The 17,186-nt window shown below is 39.1% G+C and overlaps 1 protein-coding gene across 2 annotated transcripts in view; it reads right to left on the reverse strand.

Moving 5' to 3' along the window:
- Window positions 1-268: 268 nt before the first annotated feature.
- Window positions 269-17,186, reverse strand: part of cdk4 (cyclin dependent kinase 4) — a 28,703-nt gene continuing 11,785 nt past the window's right edge. Inside the window, exons 5-9 of one of the 2 annotated variants that reach the window (XM_061923720.1) lie at window positions 16,097-16,206; window positions 13,056-13,106; window positions 12,842-12,977; window positions 7,909-8,028; window positions 269-392 (exon numbers count right to left, since the gene is read on the reverse strand). In XM_061923720.1, coding sequence (XP_061779704.1) covers window positions 7,927-8,028; window positions 12,842-12,977; window positions 13,056-13,106; window positions 16,097-16,206 — 399 coding nt within the window. In that variant the 3' untranslated portion in view covers window positions 269-392; window positions 7,909-7,926. Of the gene's footprint in view, window positions 393-2,798; window positions 8,029-12,841; window positions 12,978-13,055; window positions 13,107-16,096; window positions 16,207-17,186 lie in introns of those variants that run through there. The other variant, XM_061923719.1, reaches the window with a different exon arrangement.

Here is a 17,186-nt window from a genome sequence, read left to right on the forward strand (position 1 = left end):
ATATTTAGTTTTTCTTCAACAAATAGGCTAACCTGTCAGGATGTTGCTGTTTAAAGGTGACGTCATCCCTCCATCCATTCATTTTGTTCTGTTTGTCCGGGTCCAGGTTGCGAGGAGAGCAGTCACAGTAGGCAACAAAGGCGTTCCGAGGCCAGTTGAGAGACATACTGCGGTCCCTCCAGCGTGTCTAAGGTCTACCCCGGGGTCTCCTACCAGCTGGCCTTTCCCGGAAGACCGTAAGCAAGCATCTGTGTCCTCCTGCCCCACTCCTTAATGTCATTTTGTTGTATGTGACGTGGCGTTTATTATGTTGGACAAGTGCTCCTTTACAGTTCACAGTTAATGTACAAAGTGGATTAAGTAGACAATAGCACTTCTTGGAGACACGCACTCTGTAAAAGACAGGCGGACAAATGGAAGTCATTAGCATTAAAGCTACAAACACACAAGACGTCGTGTTCCCAGTAAGGCTTACTAAAAGCATTTTAACCTGTCTAAATTCCAGCATCAAGCCTTGACTTTAGACAACACACTTCCAAAACCTTAATAAAAAATACTACAGGGTATCCCAAATTTCTGGACATACAATAGAGATATAGTATACATAATTATACAATAGCTTCAATTTATTTGATAATTACTACAACATCTAATTAAACTAAAATAAATGATTACAATTATATATACAGTACAGGCCAACAGTTTGGACACACCTTCTCATTCAATGAGTTTTCTTTATTTTCATGATTATTTACATCGTAGATTGTCACTGACAGCATCAAAACTATGAATGAACACAGGTGAAATAACTGAAAACATGCTTTATATTCTAGTTTCTTCAAAATAGCCACCCTTTGCTCTGATTACTTTTTCGCACACTCTTGGCATTCTCTCGATGAGCTTCAAGAGGTAGTCACCTGAAATGGTTTTCACTTCACAGGTGTGCTTGAAGCTCATCGAGATCATGCCAAGGGTGTGCGAAAAAGTAATCGGAGCAAAGGGTGGCTATTTTGAAGAAACTAGATTATAAAACATGTTTTCAGTTATTTCACCTTTTTTGTTAAGTACATAACTCCACATGTGTTCATTCATAGTTTGGATGTCTTCAGTGACAATGTACAATGTAAATAGTCATGGAAATAAAGAAAACACATTGAATGAGGAGAATGTGTGTCTAAACTTTTGGCCTGTACTGTATATAATAACTTTAAAAATAAAAATATATATTTGTTAATATATTTAAATTTTATATGCAATATAGAATTATACTATTCACCTATAATCAAATAATAATTGTGTTTATTGTAAGGTAACTATTGGAAGTAGAAGTTGTGTTTTGACCATTTTCTGTTATTCTAGTTCTAAAAACAAAAGCCAAAATCCTTTAACAGGCTTTAATGTCAAGAAGAGAACACGGACAAAAAATGAATCTTTCAGTCAGTGATTTGTATTGCATTTAAAAGTGTTTTTATTTTGTGGTTGCAGTGCAGGTTGATTTCAGATACTTTTCCGAATCGTACACAAAACAGCTGATAAACTTCAAACTAATGAAATCCACATTTTCAGTTCCCCAGTAATTAATAAAATCTTTTTTATTTCAAAATTACTTTTGAGGGTGTTTGAGGTCATTATGTGTATGTTTCTCTGAACATGTTTTAGACAGTTTTGATACGATTCATAATTATGATCAACTGATTAACTGTTAATTCTGCCTCAGGCTAACAATCCGTTCATTTCTTGTGTGATAAAAATTAAGACAAATACAGTTACAGTATATGACCAAAGATCTGTGCTCACACCCTCTAAAAGATGTTACATGTGTCTTAACGGGTGCACACAAGTGAACATGTGACATCATAAACCAGTGCATTTGGAAAGTATTTATGTTATATTGTAGAGGTGTGACGATACTCATCTCACGGGACAATACACAATATTTGCGTCACAAGAATAAGACAAGTTTTTAACATTCATTTTCTATTCCTTCGTTTCACGTTTCCTGGCCGCTATAGTTACCTTGTGCTGCTCGCATCTAGCCTGGTCGCCTCTAGTTTTCTTTGTATTCCCCGTTTCTCATGGTACGTTAGATTCTCCCCCTTGTACCATCGCCTTTTGTCTGCATATTTTTGGGTTACCTCCAAATCTATTCATCATGGGAATAAACCCTTTTGAAAACACCCTGCCTGCCTTCTCAGCATTCTGGAGTCCAACCGCTCCAAACGTTACACAGAATTCCAGACAGTGTCCTGTGTTTTAGGAAAACTAAAAAAGGTATATGTCTGGATAAGTAGACTTTTTTTTTTTTTTTGGCTGTCAGTATTTCATAACTTTGCATGCATGAGCCTTTAACTGTTTAACTTGTTTCAACAAATACAAATTAAGATTAAAAACTGAAGTAAATATACCGCATTTTTCAGACTATAAGTCGCAGTTTTTTTCATAGTTTGGCCAGGCTCCAGTGCAACTTATATATGTTTTTTTCCTTCTTTATTATGCATTTTCGGCAGGTGCGACTTATACTCCGGTGCGACTTATACTCCGAAAAATACGGTAATTACAGCTTTGAGGAGCTTTGCGGGGTTTTCTGCATATCTGATATAGCGGCTGTCAAGCGTATCAGTGATATGTCTGTGTTGTCCTTTGTCTGGGCTGATAAGAGCTGCCGCAGTGGCAGCTTGCTGCTGGGGAAGCAGTCCAGTGTGTCCCAGGTGCTTTTCTGACATGTCTTGGCGTCCATGATTGACAGTTTAGCTGCTTGGATGTCCAAGCAGCTAAACTGCGTCCTGCGTATGTACGCAGGACGCGGTGGCTGAACTCCCCGACCCACCCGCCCGCGCAGTGGAGTGGCACCGCCTGCACAAAAAATGTTGCGTCTAGATCTATTTGCTAGTTCTCGGTTTGTAGTGTGCGCAAAGCACTTAAGTGTGGTTCCAATCTCTCACACACAGCCAGACAGATATGCTTCTGACTATTAAAAAACAAAAACAAACAAAAAAAGACCACTGTGTGTGCGTTATGCCCTCCAGACCACTTTTCCCTAAATGACAGATATTGTCACGTTTTAATCTTGCGAGATCTCTAGTTATCTTGCTCACTTGCTCAGATGGCATAGAATTGTGTTTTTTTTTCTGGGGCCAGACGGATCTGCTTCTGACTACAGTCGTACCTTAACTTTCGAACTTAATTGATTCTGTGTCGGAGCTCCCAACTCAAAACATTTGTATTTTAAATCAACGTTGCTTCTTTTTTTTCCAGCACTGTCCTTCACACTCGCTTTCTTCACTCCAATGGATGGAATACAAATGTATGTGGTGCAATGCTAGAGAGTAAGACAGGATGTTATGTGGTTCACTGTGACATTCGCCACACCAACAGACTGCGGGGATGCTTTCAACTCAAGTTGTTACGTGCAATTTAAAGCATAACAACTAGCCGAGAGAGCTCTTATCTCAAAACACCTCTAAAAGCGGCCATATTGTGATTTTTCGTCTACATTTAAGGCCATGTCCACACGAACACAGAGAGTTTCAAAAACACATATTTGGGGTTAAAACAATCTCCATCCACACATTTGTAGTTTCAAAACTGTCTATGTCTACGCACAAACGCATACACCTGCTGTTATGCACGTTTTGTCCAATCAGAAGCCTGAAAAAAGCAGCAATATCGGACTTGGTGGCATTACACTTCCTATTATGTTTATTTTGATCGACTTTAGATGTACAATGACAATGCACGTACACAGAGCCCTGGGAACATTATTAAAGAGCGAAAGCACGCCGTGCTGCTGAAACCCAACACTCATAGAATTATAACGTGTTTAGCAACATGGTGATGTATTACATGCACTGCAAAAAGTCAGTGTTCAAAAACAAGAAAAAAAAATACAAAAATTAGGGGTATTTTATTTGAACTAAGCAAAATTATCTGCCAATAGGACAAGAAAATTTGGCTTGTCAAGACTTTCCAAAACAAGTCAAATCAGCTAACTTCAATGAACCCAAAAATACCTTAAAATAAGTATATTCTCACTAATAACAAGTGCACTTTTCTTGATAGAAAAAAAAGAGACCTTTTTGCTCAATATGTTGAAAAATATTCTTAAATTAAGTAAAAGCTAGTGCCATTATCTTGACATAATGACATGCGCTCTGCATTACATTTTTTGAAACCAGCAAACTTATACTAAAAACTAATTTTTTGTTCTTAATGGAAAGGCAACAAGGCAACCGCGTGTTACTCTCGGGGTCTACTAGCCGCTCAGGCAAATCATATGGTCTAAAAATGCATTTTTTCATCGATAACGTGACATCTTCGCGTCTCGTGCGTGCTCTTTCAGTCAATTAGTGCACATATATACAGCCCGGCCCCTGGCCAAACATTTTTTAGTTGTAATTTTGAAGAATTCATCTGAATGTGCATGAACTATTTCTGTTCAAAATTGTTAGAAATGTCACAATGTTTAAATATTAACTGTCAGTTTACTGTACTGTGCCAACTGTACTACTATAAGAGTACGTGTTTTCTATTGTTTCATTGAAAATAAAACAGCAAAGTCCATTTGGCTGTCATCTGTTTTAATTATGAGACACAATTGTGTCAAAGTCATGATTTTTTTTTCATGCTTGAAATAAGAAATTATTACTTTAAAAAAGTTGTTTTATACTTTGCAACAGTTGAAATTCTAGTTTCAAGCATGTTTTACTCAATATAGGTCATAAAATCTCAGCAACAAGCTGTAATATCTTACTGAGATAATTTAGGACCAAAACCCTTAAAACAAGTAAAACACTGACATAAAATCTGCTTAGTGAGAAGAATTATCTTATCAGACAGAAAATAAGCAAATATCACCCTTATTTGAGATATTTCATCTTACTTCGATTTCAGTTTTTGCAGTGCAGTGAAGTCTACATTATTTCTAAAATCAGCACGCACTAACGAGCCAAAGAAACCATTTTGCATGTTTAAGGGAATTATAAAGCATTTAATCATGGATATAGTGATATGGTACATGTGTAATGAAGTGTATATTGTCTTTAACATCAGTACACACCACAAGGCGGACGCTACATTATGGTTTTTTTTAGTTACTTGGTCGCTTTTTACGCGCGAGCTCCATCTAAAAAATGGAAGCAAGACACGTAAGTTAACTTCATGATTTGTCGTTAAAAAAGGACTAAAAACATAAAATAATGTTGCACATTTCTTATGACACAGAGCAAAAAGTCTTGCTTGTCAAAGTTGTCCCATCAGGTGGAGGTTCCACAGCGATCATATCCAAAACAGCTGACTGTCATTAGTGCCGGCGGGAGTGTCGCAAAGCCCATTTTGATGTGTCTTTTTTATTATTGTTGAGTGAAAATAGCAGCATGTTCACATTCAAACATACAGTAAGTCATCTTATAGTGTGTTTAAAGCCAGCAAGGCAGTGTTGAGCTTGGAAATGACAGCGCACAACCGTGACGTCGTCACAAGTCTCCGTTTGTGCCGCGTACACGCATACGCTAAGCGGAGAGTTTTGTATCTCTCCACTTTTGCCAACGTTTGCAAAAGTCTGCGTTTTTAAAGACAAAAGTATGCTTCTGCGTGTGGACAAGAGGCCTAAACGCAGAGATAAGTACCGTATTTTTTGACTATAAGTCGCAGTTTTTTTTCATAGTTTGGCCGGGCTCTAGTGCGACTTATATATGTTTTTTTCCTTCTTTATTGTGCATTTTCAGCAGGTGCGACTTATATTCCGGTGCGACTTATACTCCGAAAAATACGGTATGCATTTATTAAGTATCTGTGTTCCTGTGGACATGGCCTAAAACACTTCCTTGTGGTCAACATAACATGTAACGGTGGTACTTTGGTCAAAACTGTGCGTAGATTTTGTTTTACAGACTGCCTTTAAGCAGCTTTCTGACTGTTTCTTTAGAATACCGTAGCCACTACTCCCTCCCGTCTGTTGCAAGTCTTGAGTTGTATGTTGTAATATGTATATGTGCTTTGCTATGGAGTTTTTTTCCCCACTCCAGACTGAACCCCCTCTGGAGCCCAGTCTCAATTGTATTTTTTTTACTCATCCTCCCCCACCGTTTACCTTTTTCCCCATCTTTTACGGGGCGCCTTGCGGCGACCCATCAGCGTTCCTGTTCTGTAACCCTGTAAATTGTTTGTTTGTCTAATCTTGAACGGGTTTGTGCTGAAAACAAAGTTTCGTTGTACTTGTGCAATGACAATAAAGACCCACCTACCTACACGCCGTTTTGTGGGAAGTCTTTTTTAAGGGCCAAAGTCCACGTCCAGGCGAGGCCCTCTTCGACTGCGTCTCCACCCCGTCAGCAACGTTGTAGTTTATAGTGCTCGCATACTGAGTCTGACAGGTATTAGACTTTGTTTACACTGCAGGCCAAAGTGGCCCAAACAGCTAACTGTGTAAATGTGATCTTTATCAGACTCCAGTATAAATGTCCCAATGTGGCCTCGACGTCACTTGCATGGGCAGTTTGATAAAGCAAAAACAAAGAAAGTTGACTGGAAGTTGATCTGTGTAATTGTAGATGAGTTTACCGGTCACTGGCGCTACAATTAAGTGATTATTTTATTGTATCTTTCATTTGATATCTAAATCGGAACTTAAAAGGTATAATTTCTTTGATGTGACAGCAAAGTAACTCGATAGACACTTGATGAAAAACAACTGCAGTACGAGGAAGAAAAGAATTGAAAAAAGCAAAGTGGTCGTACAGCGCACACAAATTACGTAGCTCGCCCAAAGAGGAGGTTAAAGTCGCAATCAGGTTGCATTTCCGTTTAGACTGCAGTCACATTTGAAAAGATCAAATTGCCGACAGTTTCAGACTCCCCCTTTATCACTTTGGGGCGTTTAGACTAGCAAAAAATATCCCATCTGTGTTACTTGAGGGCAAAAAAAGTCTGATTCGGTGTGCAGTATAAACCGGGCCTGAGCTGGAACTATACTCTACTTTGTACTAGAAATGGCAACAGCAGAGGAGTTTAGTATGCATGTACGAGCCAGTCTTCCCCACAACAAGAGGATAGAGAAAAATAAGGAAATTGTTTACTACAACAAAATAAAAATGGTTGACTTGGGCGAAGCTCTTTGGGTATACCTCTACCATATATGGAGATATGCGCTGACTAAGGCAAAATACGTCACTAAAATCTTAAAGAAGGCAAGATTGTTTCATAAATATCTCTGCCATGTCTCCATGGTTTGATTTCACATTTTCGGGACTTATGGGAATCCCAAATACACAAAAACAGTTAGGGCACTCTTAAGTTAAGGTACCACTGTATTACACTGACTGCGTTCTGCCCGCAGGGGAGCTTTCCTCGAAACGTTTTATCTCTTGTAATACGAGATCTCATCACACCTCTACTATGTAGCCTTACTCCAAAATGTATTAGTTGCATTGTACCTTCAAAATTCCACTTACAGGAGAAAAACTTTTTTTTTTTTAATGTTTGCAAATGTATTAAATCAAATACTCTGTTGAATGATCAATGAACAGTGGATGGACTTAAGCCTACATTTCAGCTTAATGGCAAAAGATGCAAATATTTATTTACATGTGATTTTGATCTTTTTTAATCAATTGGTTTATTTTTATATTATGCTAATATAGGGTTTTGTGTGTAGAATTTTGAGGGATAAAAATTAATGTACTCAATTTTAGAAATAGCCTGCGACGAGAAACGTAAATACTTTCCGTATGTACTTTACATTCAACATGTTGGCATATGACAAATACAAAAACCAAAGTCATGCGGTGTTAACTTCAATTAGTGATGCATACATTTGTTCCTTGTGAATGTGGGATTTTTTTTCTCAAAGTGGGAGCAGTAGGCCCAAACTCCTTAAATGTGGAAGTCTTTGGGCCAAAGCTGGACCGTTACCTTTCCTGTTGTCGCCGCTCAGATTTTTGTCGGAGTCAAAGTCTCCTCATTGCAGAAGTACGGGTGATCTTGTGCGTTCAGGGCAGATATTCGTTTGGAAGGGTTAAACGTCAACATTTGCTGTAAAAGAAGGAAGAATGGCCCATTAAATATGTCCAAATTAAAGTGACGCCTGTTTGGTCGCTGCCTAGTGACTAGAAAAGTCTAAAACAAAAAGACCGCCAGCTCTAAAACCTTTCATTTACAATCTGCTCTGCAAACACTGATATGTGCCATTTCACAGACTGTTTTGCTCTGATCCTGGATGAGGCCAGTTGCCAGGCAACCAGAAGAGTCTGATAAGTTTATAGCTAAAAAAATAAAAGTAATCAGAACATGAAGTAGTCTCTGATCAATTGTCTCGATACCAATATTTTGGTATCGGTAAATGGCATTTTTGGCTTAATTTTAACAAAAAAATCTCATAGTACATTAAACATATGTTTCTTTTTGCAATTGAAGAACAATTTTGGCCTTAAATAAAATAGTGAACATTCTAGACAACTTGTCTTTTAGTAGTAAGTAAACAAACAAAGGCTCCTAATTTGTCTGCTGATGTATGCAGTAACATATTGTGTCATTTCATCCATCCATCCATTTTCTACCGCTTGTCCCTTTTGGGGTGGCGGGGGGTGCTAGAGCCTATCTCAGCTGCATTCGGGCGGAAGGCGGGGTACACCCTGGACAAGTCGCCACCTCATCGCAGGGCCAACACAGATAGACAGACAACATTCACACTCACATTCACACACTAGGGCCAATTTAGTGTTGCCAATCAACCTATCCCCAGGTGCATGTCTTTGGAGGTGGGAGGAAGCCGGAGTACCCGGAGGGAGCCCACGCAGTCACGGGGAGAACATGCAAACTCCACACAGAAAGATCCCGAGCCCGGGATTGAACTCAAGGACTACTCAGGACCTTCGTATTGTGAGGCACATGCACTAGCCCCTGTTCCACCGTGCTGCTCATGTTATTATTTTGTCAAAATGATAAAAGGACAAGCTGTAAAAATGGATTATTAATCCACTTGTGCATTTACTGTTAAAATCTGGTTATTTTCCGTTTCAACATGTTCCATCTACACTTCTGTTCAAATATAATAATAATTTATTCTTCTGTTGTTTGGATACTTTACATTAGTTTTGGATGATACCACAAATGTACGTATTGATCCGATACCAAGTCGTTACAGGATCATACATTGGTCATATTCAAAGTTTATAAACATAATATGAATTTTTAAAAAAGGAAAAAAGATTTTGTGATGATAAAAAATATCAATGTCATCATGTAGTATCGACTAGATGCACTCTTGTACTTGATAGCATTACAGTGGATGTCAGGTGTAGATCCACCAATGGCATTTGTTTACGTTCAGGAACGGCGTCATTATCGGTGACGCCGGTGAGCTACGGTGTGTAGTGAAGCATGTTTAGCTATTCCTCGTCCTGCAGGGATGATACTTGTAAGAAACGTACTTTATTTGTCGCCATGGAGGCGAGGATTAGTGATTTAGAAGTAGCTAAAACACTGCCGACTGCGGATGGACTTTTAGCCGCTAGCTAGCCATGTTTAAAGCACCTCTTGTAGAGCAGCGTTTCAGTGTTATAGCTTCATCTTTATCTTTAGTTTTTAGGCCAAAATGCATATGTTCTCCCTTTTCTGTCTGCACACCTTGTCTGCTTGTAAGTACTCTGTGATTGTGTGCTACCGAACATGCTCCTCTGCTCGTAAAACTGGCAATGTCATGACGTGACGATGTGCCGTCTTGTTTGGAGGAGAAGGAAGGCTGAGTTGCATCCAATGTACACCATACATACTGTGAAGCATGGGGGTGAAAAAATCATGATTTGGGGCTGTTTTTCTGCAAAGGGACCAGGACAACTGATCCGTGTAAAGAAAAAAATTAATGGGGCCATGTATCGTGACATTTTGAGTGAAAACCTCCTTCTATCAGCAAGGGCATTGAAGATGAAACGTGGCTGGGTCCTTCAGCATGACAATGATCCCATACACACCGCTCGTACAACGAAGAAATGCTTCATAAGAACCATTTCAAGGTCCTAGAGTGGCCTCGCCAGTCTCCAGATCTCAACCTCATAGAAAATCTTTGGAGGGATTTAAAAGTCAGTGTTGCCCAGCGACAGCCCTAAAACATTACTGCTCTAAAGGAGATCTGCATGGAGGAACCAGCAACAGTGTGTGAAAACCTTGTGAAGACTTACATAAAATGTTTGACCTCTGTCACTGCCAACAAAGGGTATATAACAAAGTATTGAGATTAACTTTTGTTATTGACCAAATACTTATTTTCCACCATAATTTGTAAATGAATTCTTTAAAAATCAGACCGTGATTTTCTGGATTCTTTTTTCCTCATTTTGTCTCTCATTGTTGAGGTATACCTATGATAAAAAATACAGGCCTCTGTATTCATTTGGTGACTGACCCACTGTGTGTGTAATATATATATATATATATATATATATATATATATATATATATATATATATATATTTAGTAATATCAGGGAAGTAAGCTTTGTGATATGCTTTGGAATAGTCAGTGTTCAGCTTGTATGGCACTATAGGTGTACTATCCACTGAAAATTAATCAACACGTGGCCATTTTTGTCCAAATAGTGAATACTGATGTAAATGTGTTTTGGTGGTGGTAGCGTTGTGGTCTGGAGCTGCATGAGTGCTGCTGGTAGTGGGGAGCTTTGGATCATTGAGTGTAAACATAAATTTCAACATGTACTGTGACTAAGGATGGGTACTTAATTCAATACTTTTATAGACACAGTATGAAGTCAAAGTCACAGTGCGTGCTGGAATTCATCTTTCCACTCAATGAACGACAGCTCTCCATTGCTGGCAGCCGTCAGGCAGCCCCAGACCATGATGCTACTACCAACAAGACCATATTACATTTGTACTCACTTGTGTTGCCAGCTACTTGGAACCATAATGGCTGTGTGTTTTGTTTTAGTGGGTAGTATCTCTATATATGCACTATGAGACACACACTGACTACTCTAAAGTATATCCAAGTTTACTTTTTATAGCATTTTTTCTTGAGAATAAAATTGTTGCAGAAATGCGAGTGGTGTCCTCACTTTAGTGCGACACTGTAAAGAAAACTTTTCAGTGTTCCTTTTGAATATTGGGCTGCACTTGCCCTATGCCAAATCTCACTTCAAAGTTTGTCGCTTCACTCCATCGCAGATTTTCTTTAGTTTTTTTTAAAGCATATTCTACCTACTTTTGGCCTAAATTAAGCATTTTCAAGCTCAAAAATTGCAAAATAAATCAAAAATATAAAAACTAGTGACATTGGCCTCAAGATGAGTCCAAACCAATCAGGGCTGTTCAGTTTTGTGGCTGCTGATTTGCTCAGCCTCAAGTAGCATACACTATATTGCCAAAAGTAATTGGCCACCCATCCAAATGATCAGAATCAGGTGTCCAAGTGTATAAAATCAAGCACTTAGGCATGGAGACAGTTTCTACAAACATTTGTGAAAGAATGTGCCGCCCTCAGGAGCTCAGTGATTTCCAGCGTGGAACAGTCATAGGATGCCACCTGTGCAACAAATCCAGTCGTGACATTTCCTCGCTCCAAAATATTCCAAAGTCAACTGTCGGCTTTTTTTGAAGAAAATGGAAGAGTTTGGGAACAACAGCAACTCAGCCACGAAGTAGTAGGCCACGTAAACTGACAGAGAGGGGTTAGCGGATGCTGAAGCGCATAGTGCAAAGAGGTTGCCGACTTTCTGCACAGTCAGTTGCTACAGAGCTCCAAACTTCATGTGGCCTTCCAATTAGCCCACAAACAGTACGCAGAGAGCTTCATGGAACGGGTTTCCATGGCCGAGCAGCTGCATCTGAGCCATACATCACCAAGTCCAATGAAAAGCGTCGGATGTAGTGATCTAAAGCACGTCGCCCCTGGACCCTAGAGCAGTGGAGACGCGTTCTCTGGAGTGATGAATTACGCTTTTCCATCTGGCAATCTGATGGACGAGTTTGGGTTCGGAGGTTACCAGGAGAACGGTACATTTCGGACTGCATTGTGCAGTGTGAGAAATTTGGTGGAGGAGGTATTATGGTTTTTCAGGAGTTGGACTTGGTCCCTTAGTTCCAGTGAAAGGAACTTTGAATGCTCCAGGATACCAAAACATTTTGGACAATTCCATGCTCCCAACCTTGTAGGAACAGTTTGGAGGGGGCCCCTTCCTCTTCCAACATGACTCTGCACCAGTGCACAAAGCAAGGTCCATAAAGACATGGAAGACAGAGTCCGGTGTGGATGAACTTGACTGGCCTGCACAGAGTCCTGACATAAACCCGATAGAACACCTTTGGGATGAATTAGAACGTAGACTGAGAGCCAGGCCTTCTCCACCAACATCAGTGTGACCTCACCAATGCGCTTTTGGAAGAATGGTCGAAAATTCCTATAAACACATTCCACGACCTTGTGGACAGCCTTCCCAGAATAGTTGAAGCTGTAATAGCTGCAAATCATATTGAACCCTATGGGTTAGGAATGGGATGGCACTTCAATTTCATATGTGAGTCAAGGCAGGTGGCCAAATACTGTTGGCAATATAGTGTATGTCTAGAGGGCTCTAATAATGTTGAAAACCCTACTTAAAAAGTTGTAAACAGTAATTTATGCTCTAGCCATGGCAATATTAAATCAATATTTTATTAATTTACCACAGTCAGGCCTGGAACCAAATAACAGCAATAAATGACAAACTGTTAAAGAATTAAAAAGCAAACCATAATATTATACCACCATGGTGCTATCCTGACATTTTTCAGGTTTCCTCTGAGGTAGTTTTTCTGTCAACATGCCAACATTCCAACTCATAGCCACATCTTACCAGCAGCAGTTGTGCCCCCTGCTCATTTATCTCTGGAACAAAGTCAGTAACTGGACGGGCCGAGCAAGGGGGGAAGTGTTTCCTTGAAAGTGTCACGTCAGTTGGCCACTCCTCTTCTGGTGGCAGACCAATAACTCTGCAATGACACGCCATTTTCCGTCCAAATGTGAGCACATGTCACGCTGAGCTAACGCTGCATGAATGCATGACTCACTCAAAAATTTTCCCGAGTTGGTCCACTTCAGATTCTCCACAGAACAAGGGCCTGAGAAGAGTAACAGAAGCGGCGTTAAAGAAAACAACATGATAATGAATTTGGGCTTCATCTCTGAAGGTGTTATTTGTGTAGGAAGGCAGACGGCAACAAGATACCCCGCAGGCAAAGATTAGCAGTTTGGAATTTGAAGTGTGACATTGAATTATGGCATGTTGCCAGTGCAACGATGTGGCACATTTTTAGCACTACATTGAGTAAAGCAAGGCTTACACTGCTTTTAGGTTCCTAGATTGTTCACATTGCTAAAAACATTAAACATATAACGGATTGAGTAAAGAACTAGAAAGTATACGGTGTTTACAAGATACAAACCCCGTTTCCATATGAGTTGGGAAATTGTATTAGATGTAAATATAAACGGAATACAATTACCGGTATTTGCAAATCCTTTTCAACCCATATTCAATTGAATGCACTACAAAGACAACATAATTGATGTTCAAACTCATAAACTTAATTTTTTTTTGCAAATAATAATTAAATTAGAATTTCATGGCTGCAACACGTGCCAAAGTAGTTGGGAAAGGGCATGTTCACCACTGTGTTACATGGCCTTTCCTTTTAACAACACTCAGTAAACGTTTGGGAACTGAGGAGACACATTTTTGAAGCTTTTCAGGTGGAATTCTTTCCCATTCTTGCTTGATGTACAGCTTAAGTTGTTCAACAGTCCGGGGGTCTCCATTGTTGTATTTTAGGCTTCATAATGCGCCACACATTTTCAATGGAAGACAGGTCTGGACTACAGGCAGGCCAGTCTAGTATCCGCACTCTTTTACTATGAAGCCACGTTGATGTAACACGTGGCTTGGCATTGTCTTGCTGAAATAAGCCGGGGCGTCCATGGTAACGTTACTTGGATGGCAACATATATTGCTCCAAAACCCGTATGTACCTTTCAGCATTAATGGCGCCTTCACAGATGTGTAAGTTACCCATGTCTTGGGCACTAATACACCCCCATACCATCACAGATGCTGGCTTTTCAACTTTGCGCCTATAACAATCCGGATGGTTCTTTTCCTCTTTAGTCCGGAGGACACGACGTCAAGTTTCCAAAAACAATTTGAAATGTGGACTCGTCAGACCACAGAACACTTTTCCACTTTGTATCAGTCCATCTTAGATGAGCTCAGGCCCAGGGAAGCCGACGGCGTTTCTGGGTGTTGTTGATAAACGGTTTTCGCCTTGCATAGGAGAGTTTTAACTTGCATTTACAGATGTAGCAAACAACTGTAGTTACTGACAGTGGGTTTCTGAAGTGTTTCTGAGCCCATGTGGTGATATCCTTTACACACTGATGTCGCTTGTTGATGCAGTACAGCCTGAGGGATCGAAGGTCACGGGCTTAGCTGCTTACGTGCAGTGATTTCTCCAGATTCTCTGAACCCTTTGATGATATTACGGACCGTAGATGGTGAAATCCCTAAATTCCTTGCAATAGCTGGTTGAGAAATGTTTTTCTTAAACTGTTCAACAATTTGCTCACGCATTTGTTGACAAAGTGGTGACCCTCGCCCCAAAAATGTTTATCAGTTTGAACATCAAATATGTTGTCTTTGTAGCATATTCAACTGAATATGGGTTGAAAATGATTTGCAAATCATTGTATTCCGTTTATATTTACATCTAACACAATTTCCCAACTCATATGGAAACGGGGTTTGTACATGGAAAAATAATGCAAAGAGTCACTGTCTAATTTTATTCATCCATCATAAATCAATGAATTATTGCTTAGTCCTTATCAGGCATTTATTTATACATTATGCAATGTTTTTCCCCATTTTATTCATATACATATATATATATATATATATACATATATATATATAACTTTTTTTTTTTTTTTTTTTTTTTTTACACTTTCCCCCTTAATTACTCCATTAGCCATCTATCTAGTACAGGGGTGTCAAACTCATTTTAGATCGGGGAAAAATCTACTCCCAAGTGGGCCGGACTGGTAAAATCACGGCACGATAACTTAACAACAAAGACAACTTCAGATTGTTTTCTTTGTTTAAAAATAGAAAAAGCACATTCTGGAAATGTACAAATCATAACGTTGTTGGGTTTTTTTTACACTTACATGTTGCGGTTAATAGTATTCTATCTTTATTTGTCATTATTTATGTTTTCTAAATTAATTATGTGATAATGTTCATCAGTCAACTCAATGGTGTTAATTTTCAATCCATCAAGATAAAAAAATAATATCAAAATCAAATTACAGGATGTTATTTAAGTAGTTTGCTCATTTTCCTCGACTGGTGCACTAACATCATATGTTTTTTTTTTTTTTACATATGTAGCATAATCTACAAAGACACAAAGGATTGCTATTGCAACATCTAGTGGACACATTTAGAACAGCAGTTTCTTTCATTTCATTTTCGGCTCATTTTTATACTTATCAAACTCATCCCGCGGGTCGGATAAAACCTGTTCGCGGGCCTGTTCCGGCCCACAGGCCTTACGTTTGACACCCCTTAATCACTATAAGATGTCTCTATTAGAAAATTGCCATATACTAAAATATACAAAGTAAGCAACTATCCTTCTCAATAAAGTGAATGTGAAAATAGGAACAGAGTAAAAGTCAGCATTTGTAGCTCCACCAAGTCCCCTCATCAAGTACACTAAAATGAAATCTCTAATGAGATCCAATACAATCACTATGCCATAAACTCTGCCTGGAAAGATAATTATTATTGATCGATGAACAGTAAATTTAACAATATGTTAAATAGTGTAGAGCAGGGGTGTCCAAATTGCAGCCGGGGGGACGATTTGGGCCAGCAACTCAATTTTTATTGTATGCTTTTAACTGAATCTCATAAAATTAATAACTCTACTGTGTGTACATCCGGATAAAATATGGCTTTCCCCACTGATGCAGGAACGGATGTCGTATTGTCGTCACCGCACACAAACAACCACCTGCGTCTTTTAATCCGATTAGCATCGTGCTGACTCACTTGCGTTTGAACATTTCCGCAAAGATGCAGCCGCAGCTCCAGATGTCCACAGGTGTGGCGTAGCTCGACTGCAGCAAAACCTCGGGAGGCCGATACCATAGTGTCACCACCTGAAAAGAAGCAAGCATGAAGAAAAATACACAACAAGCCAGTAAGAACTAGATTTTCTATCGTCGGCGGGTGCAAGGTCTGCAAAAGCAAATAAGGGTTGAGATCTTTAATTAGTGCAGGGGTGTCAAAATCATTTTAGATCGGGGGCCACATGGAGAAAACTCTACTCCCAAGTGGGCCTGACTGGTAAAATCACGGCACGATAACTTAAAAATAAAGACCACTTCAAATTGTTTTCTTTGTTTAAAAATAGAACAAGCACATTCTGAAAATTTACAAATCATAATGTTGTTGTTTTTTTTACACTTACCGGTACATGTTGCGGTTAATAGTATTGTACCTTATTTGTCGTTATTTATATTTTCTGAATACATTATGTGATAATGTTCATTGGTGTTAATTTTCAATCTATCAAGATAAAAAAATATCAAAATCAAATTACAGGATGTTATATATGCAGTTTGCTCATTTTCCTCGACTGGTGCACTAACATGTGGTTTATTTTGTACATATATAGATAGCATCATCTACAAAGATACAAAGAATTGCTATTGCGACATCCAGTGGACACACTTAGAACAGCAGTTTTTTCATTCAATAATTTCAGGTTAATTTTTATAATTAGCAAACTCATCCCGCGGGCCAGATAAAACCTGTTCACGGTCCTGATCCGGCTCTCGGGCCTTACGTTTGACACCACTGAATTAGTGTCTCCTCAAAAAACATTAGCATTAACAGTTATGGCTGGAGGCAACCCACTAAGGCAGTTTTTTGTCATTAAAAGGTATTCATTAACTAAGACGGCAGGATTAATGGACGATAGATGGATTTCTTTTTTCTTTTTCAAATTGTAAATATAGTTTACGCTATCTGTAGGGGAAAAGAGAGCGCTGCAACTGTGAATCCAGCAGAGGGCGCTGTTTTGCAAGTCCGTCCATCCATTTTTGATTGATTGAGACTTTTATTAGTAGATTGCACA

Source organism: Nerophis lumbriciformis, linkage group LG28, assembly GCF_033978685.3.
Source record: "Nerophis lumbriciformis linkage group LG28, RoL_Nlum_v2.1, whole genome shotgun sequence".
Taxonomy (NCBI): Eukaryota; Metazoa; Chordata; class Actinopteri; order Syngnathiformes; family Syngnathidae; genus Nerophis; species Nerophis lumbriciformis.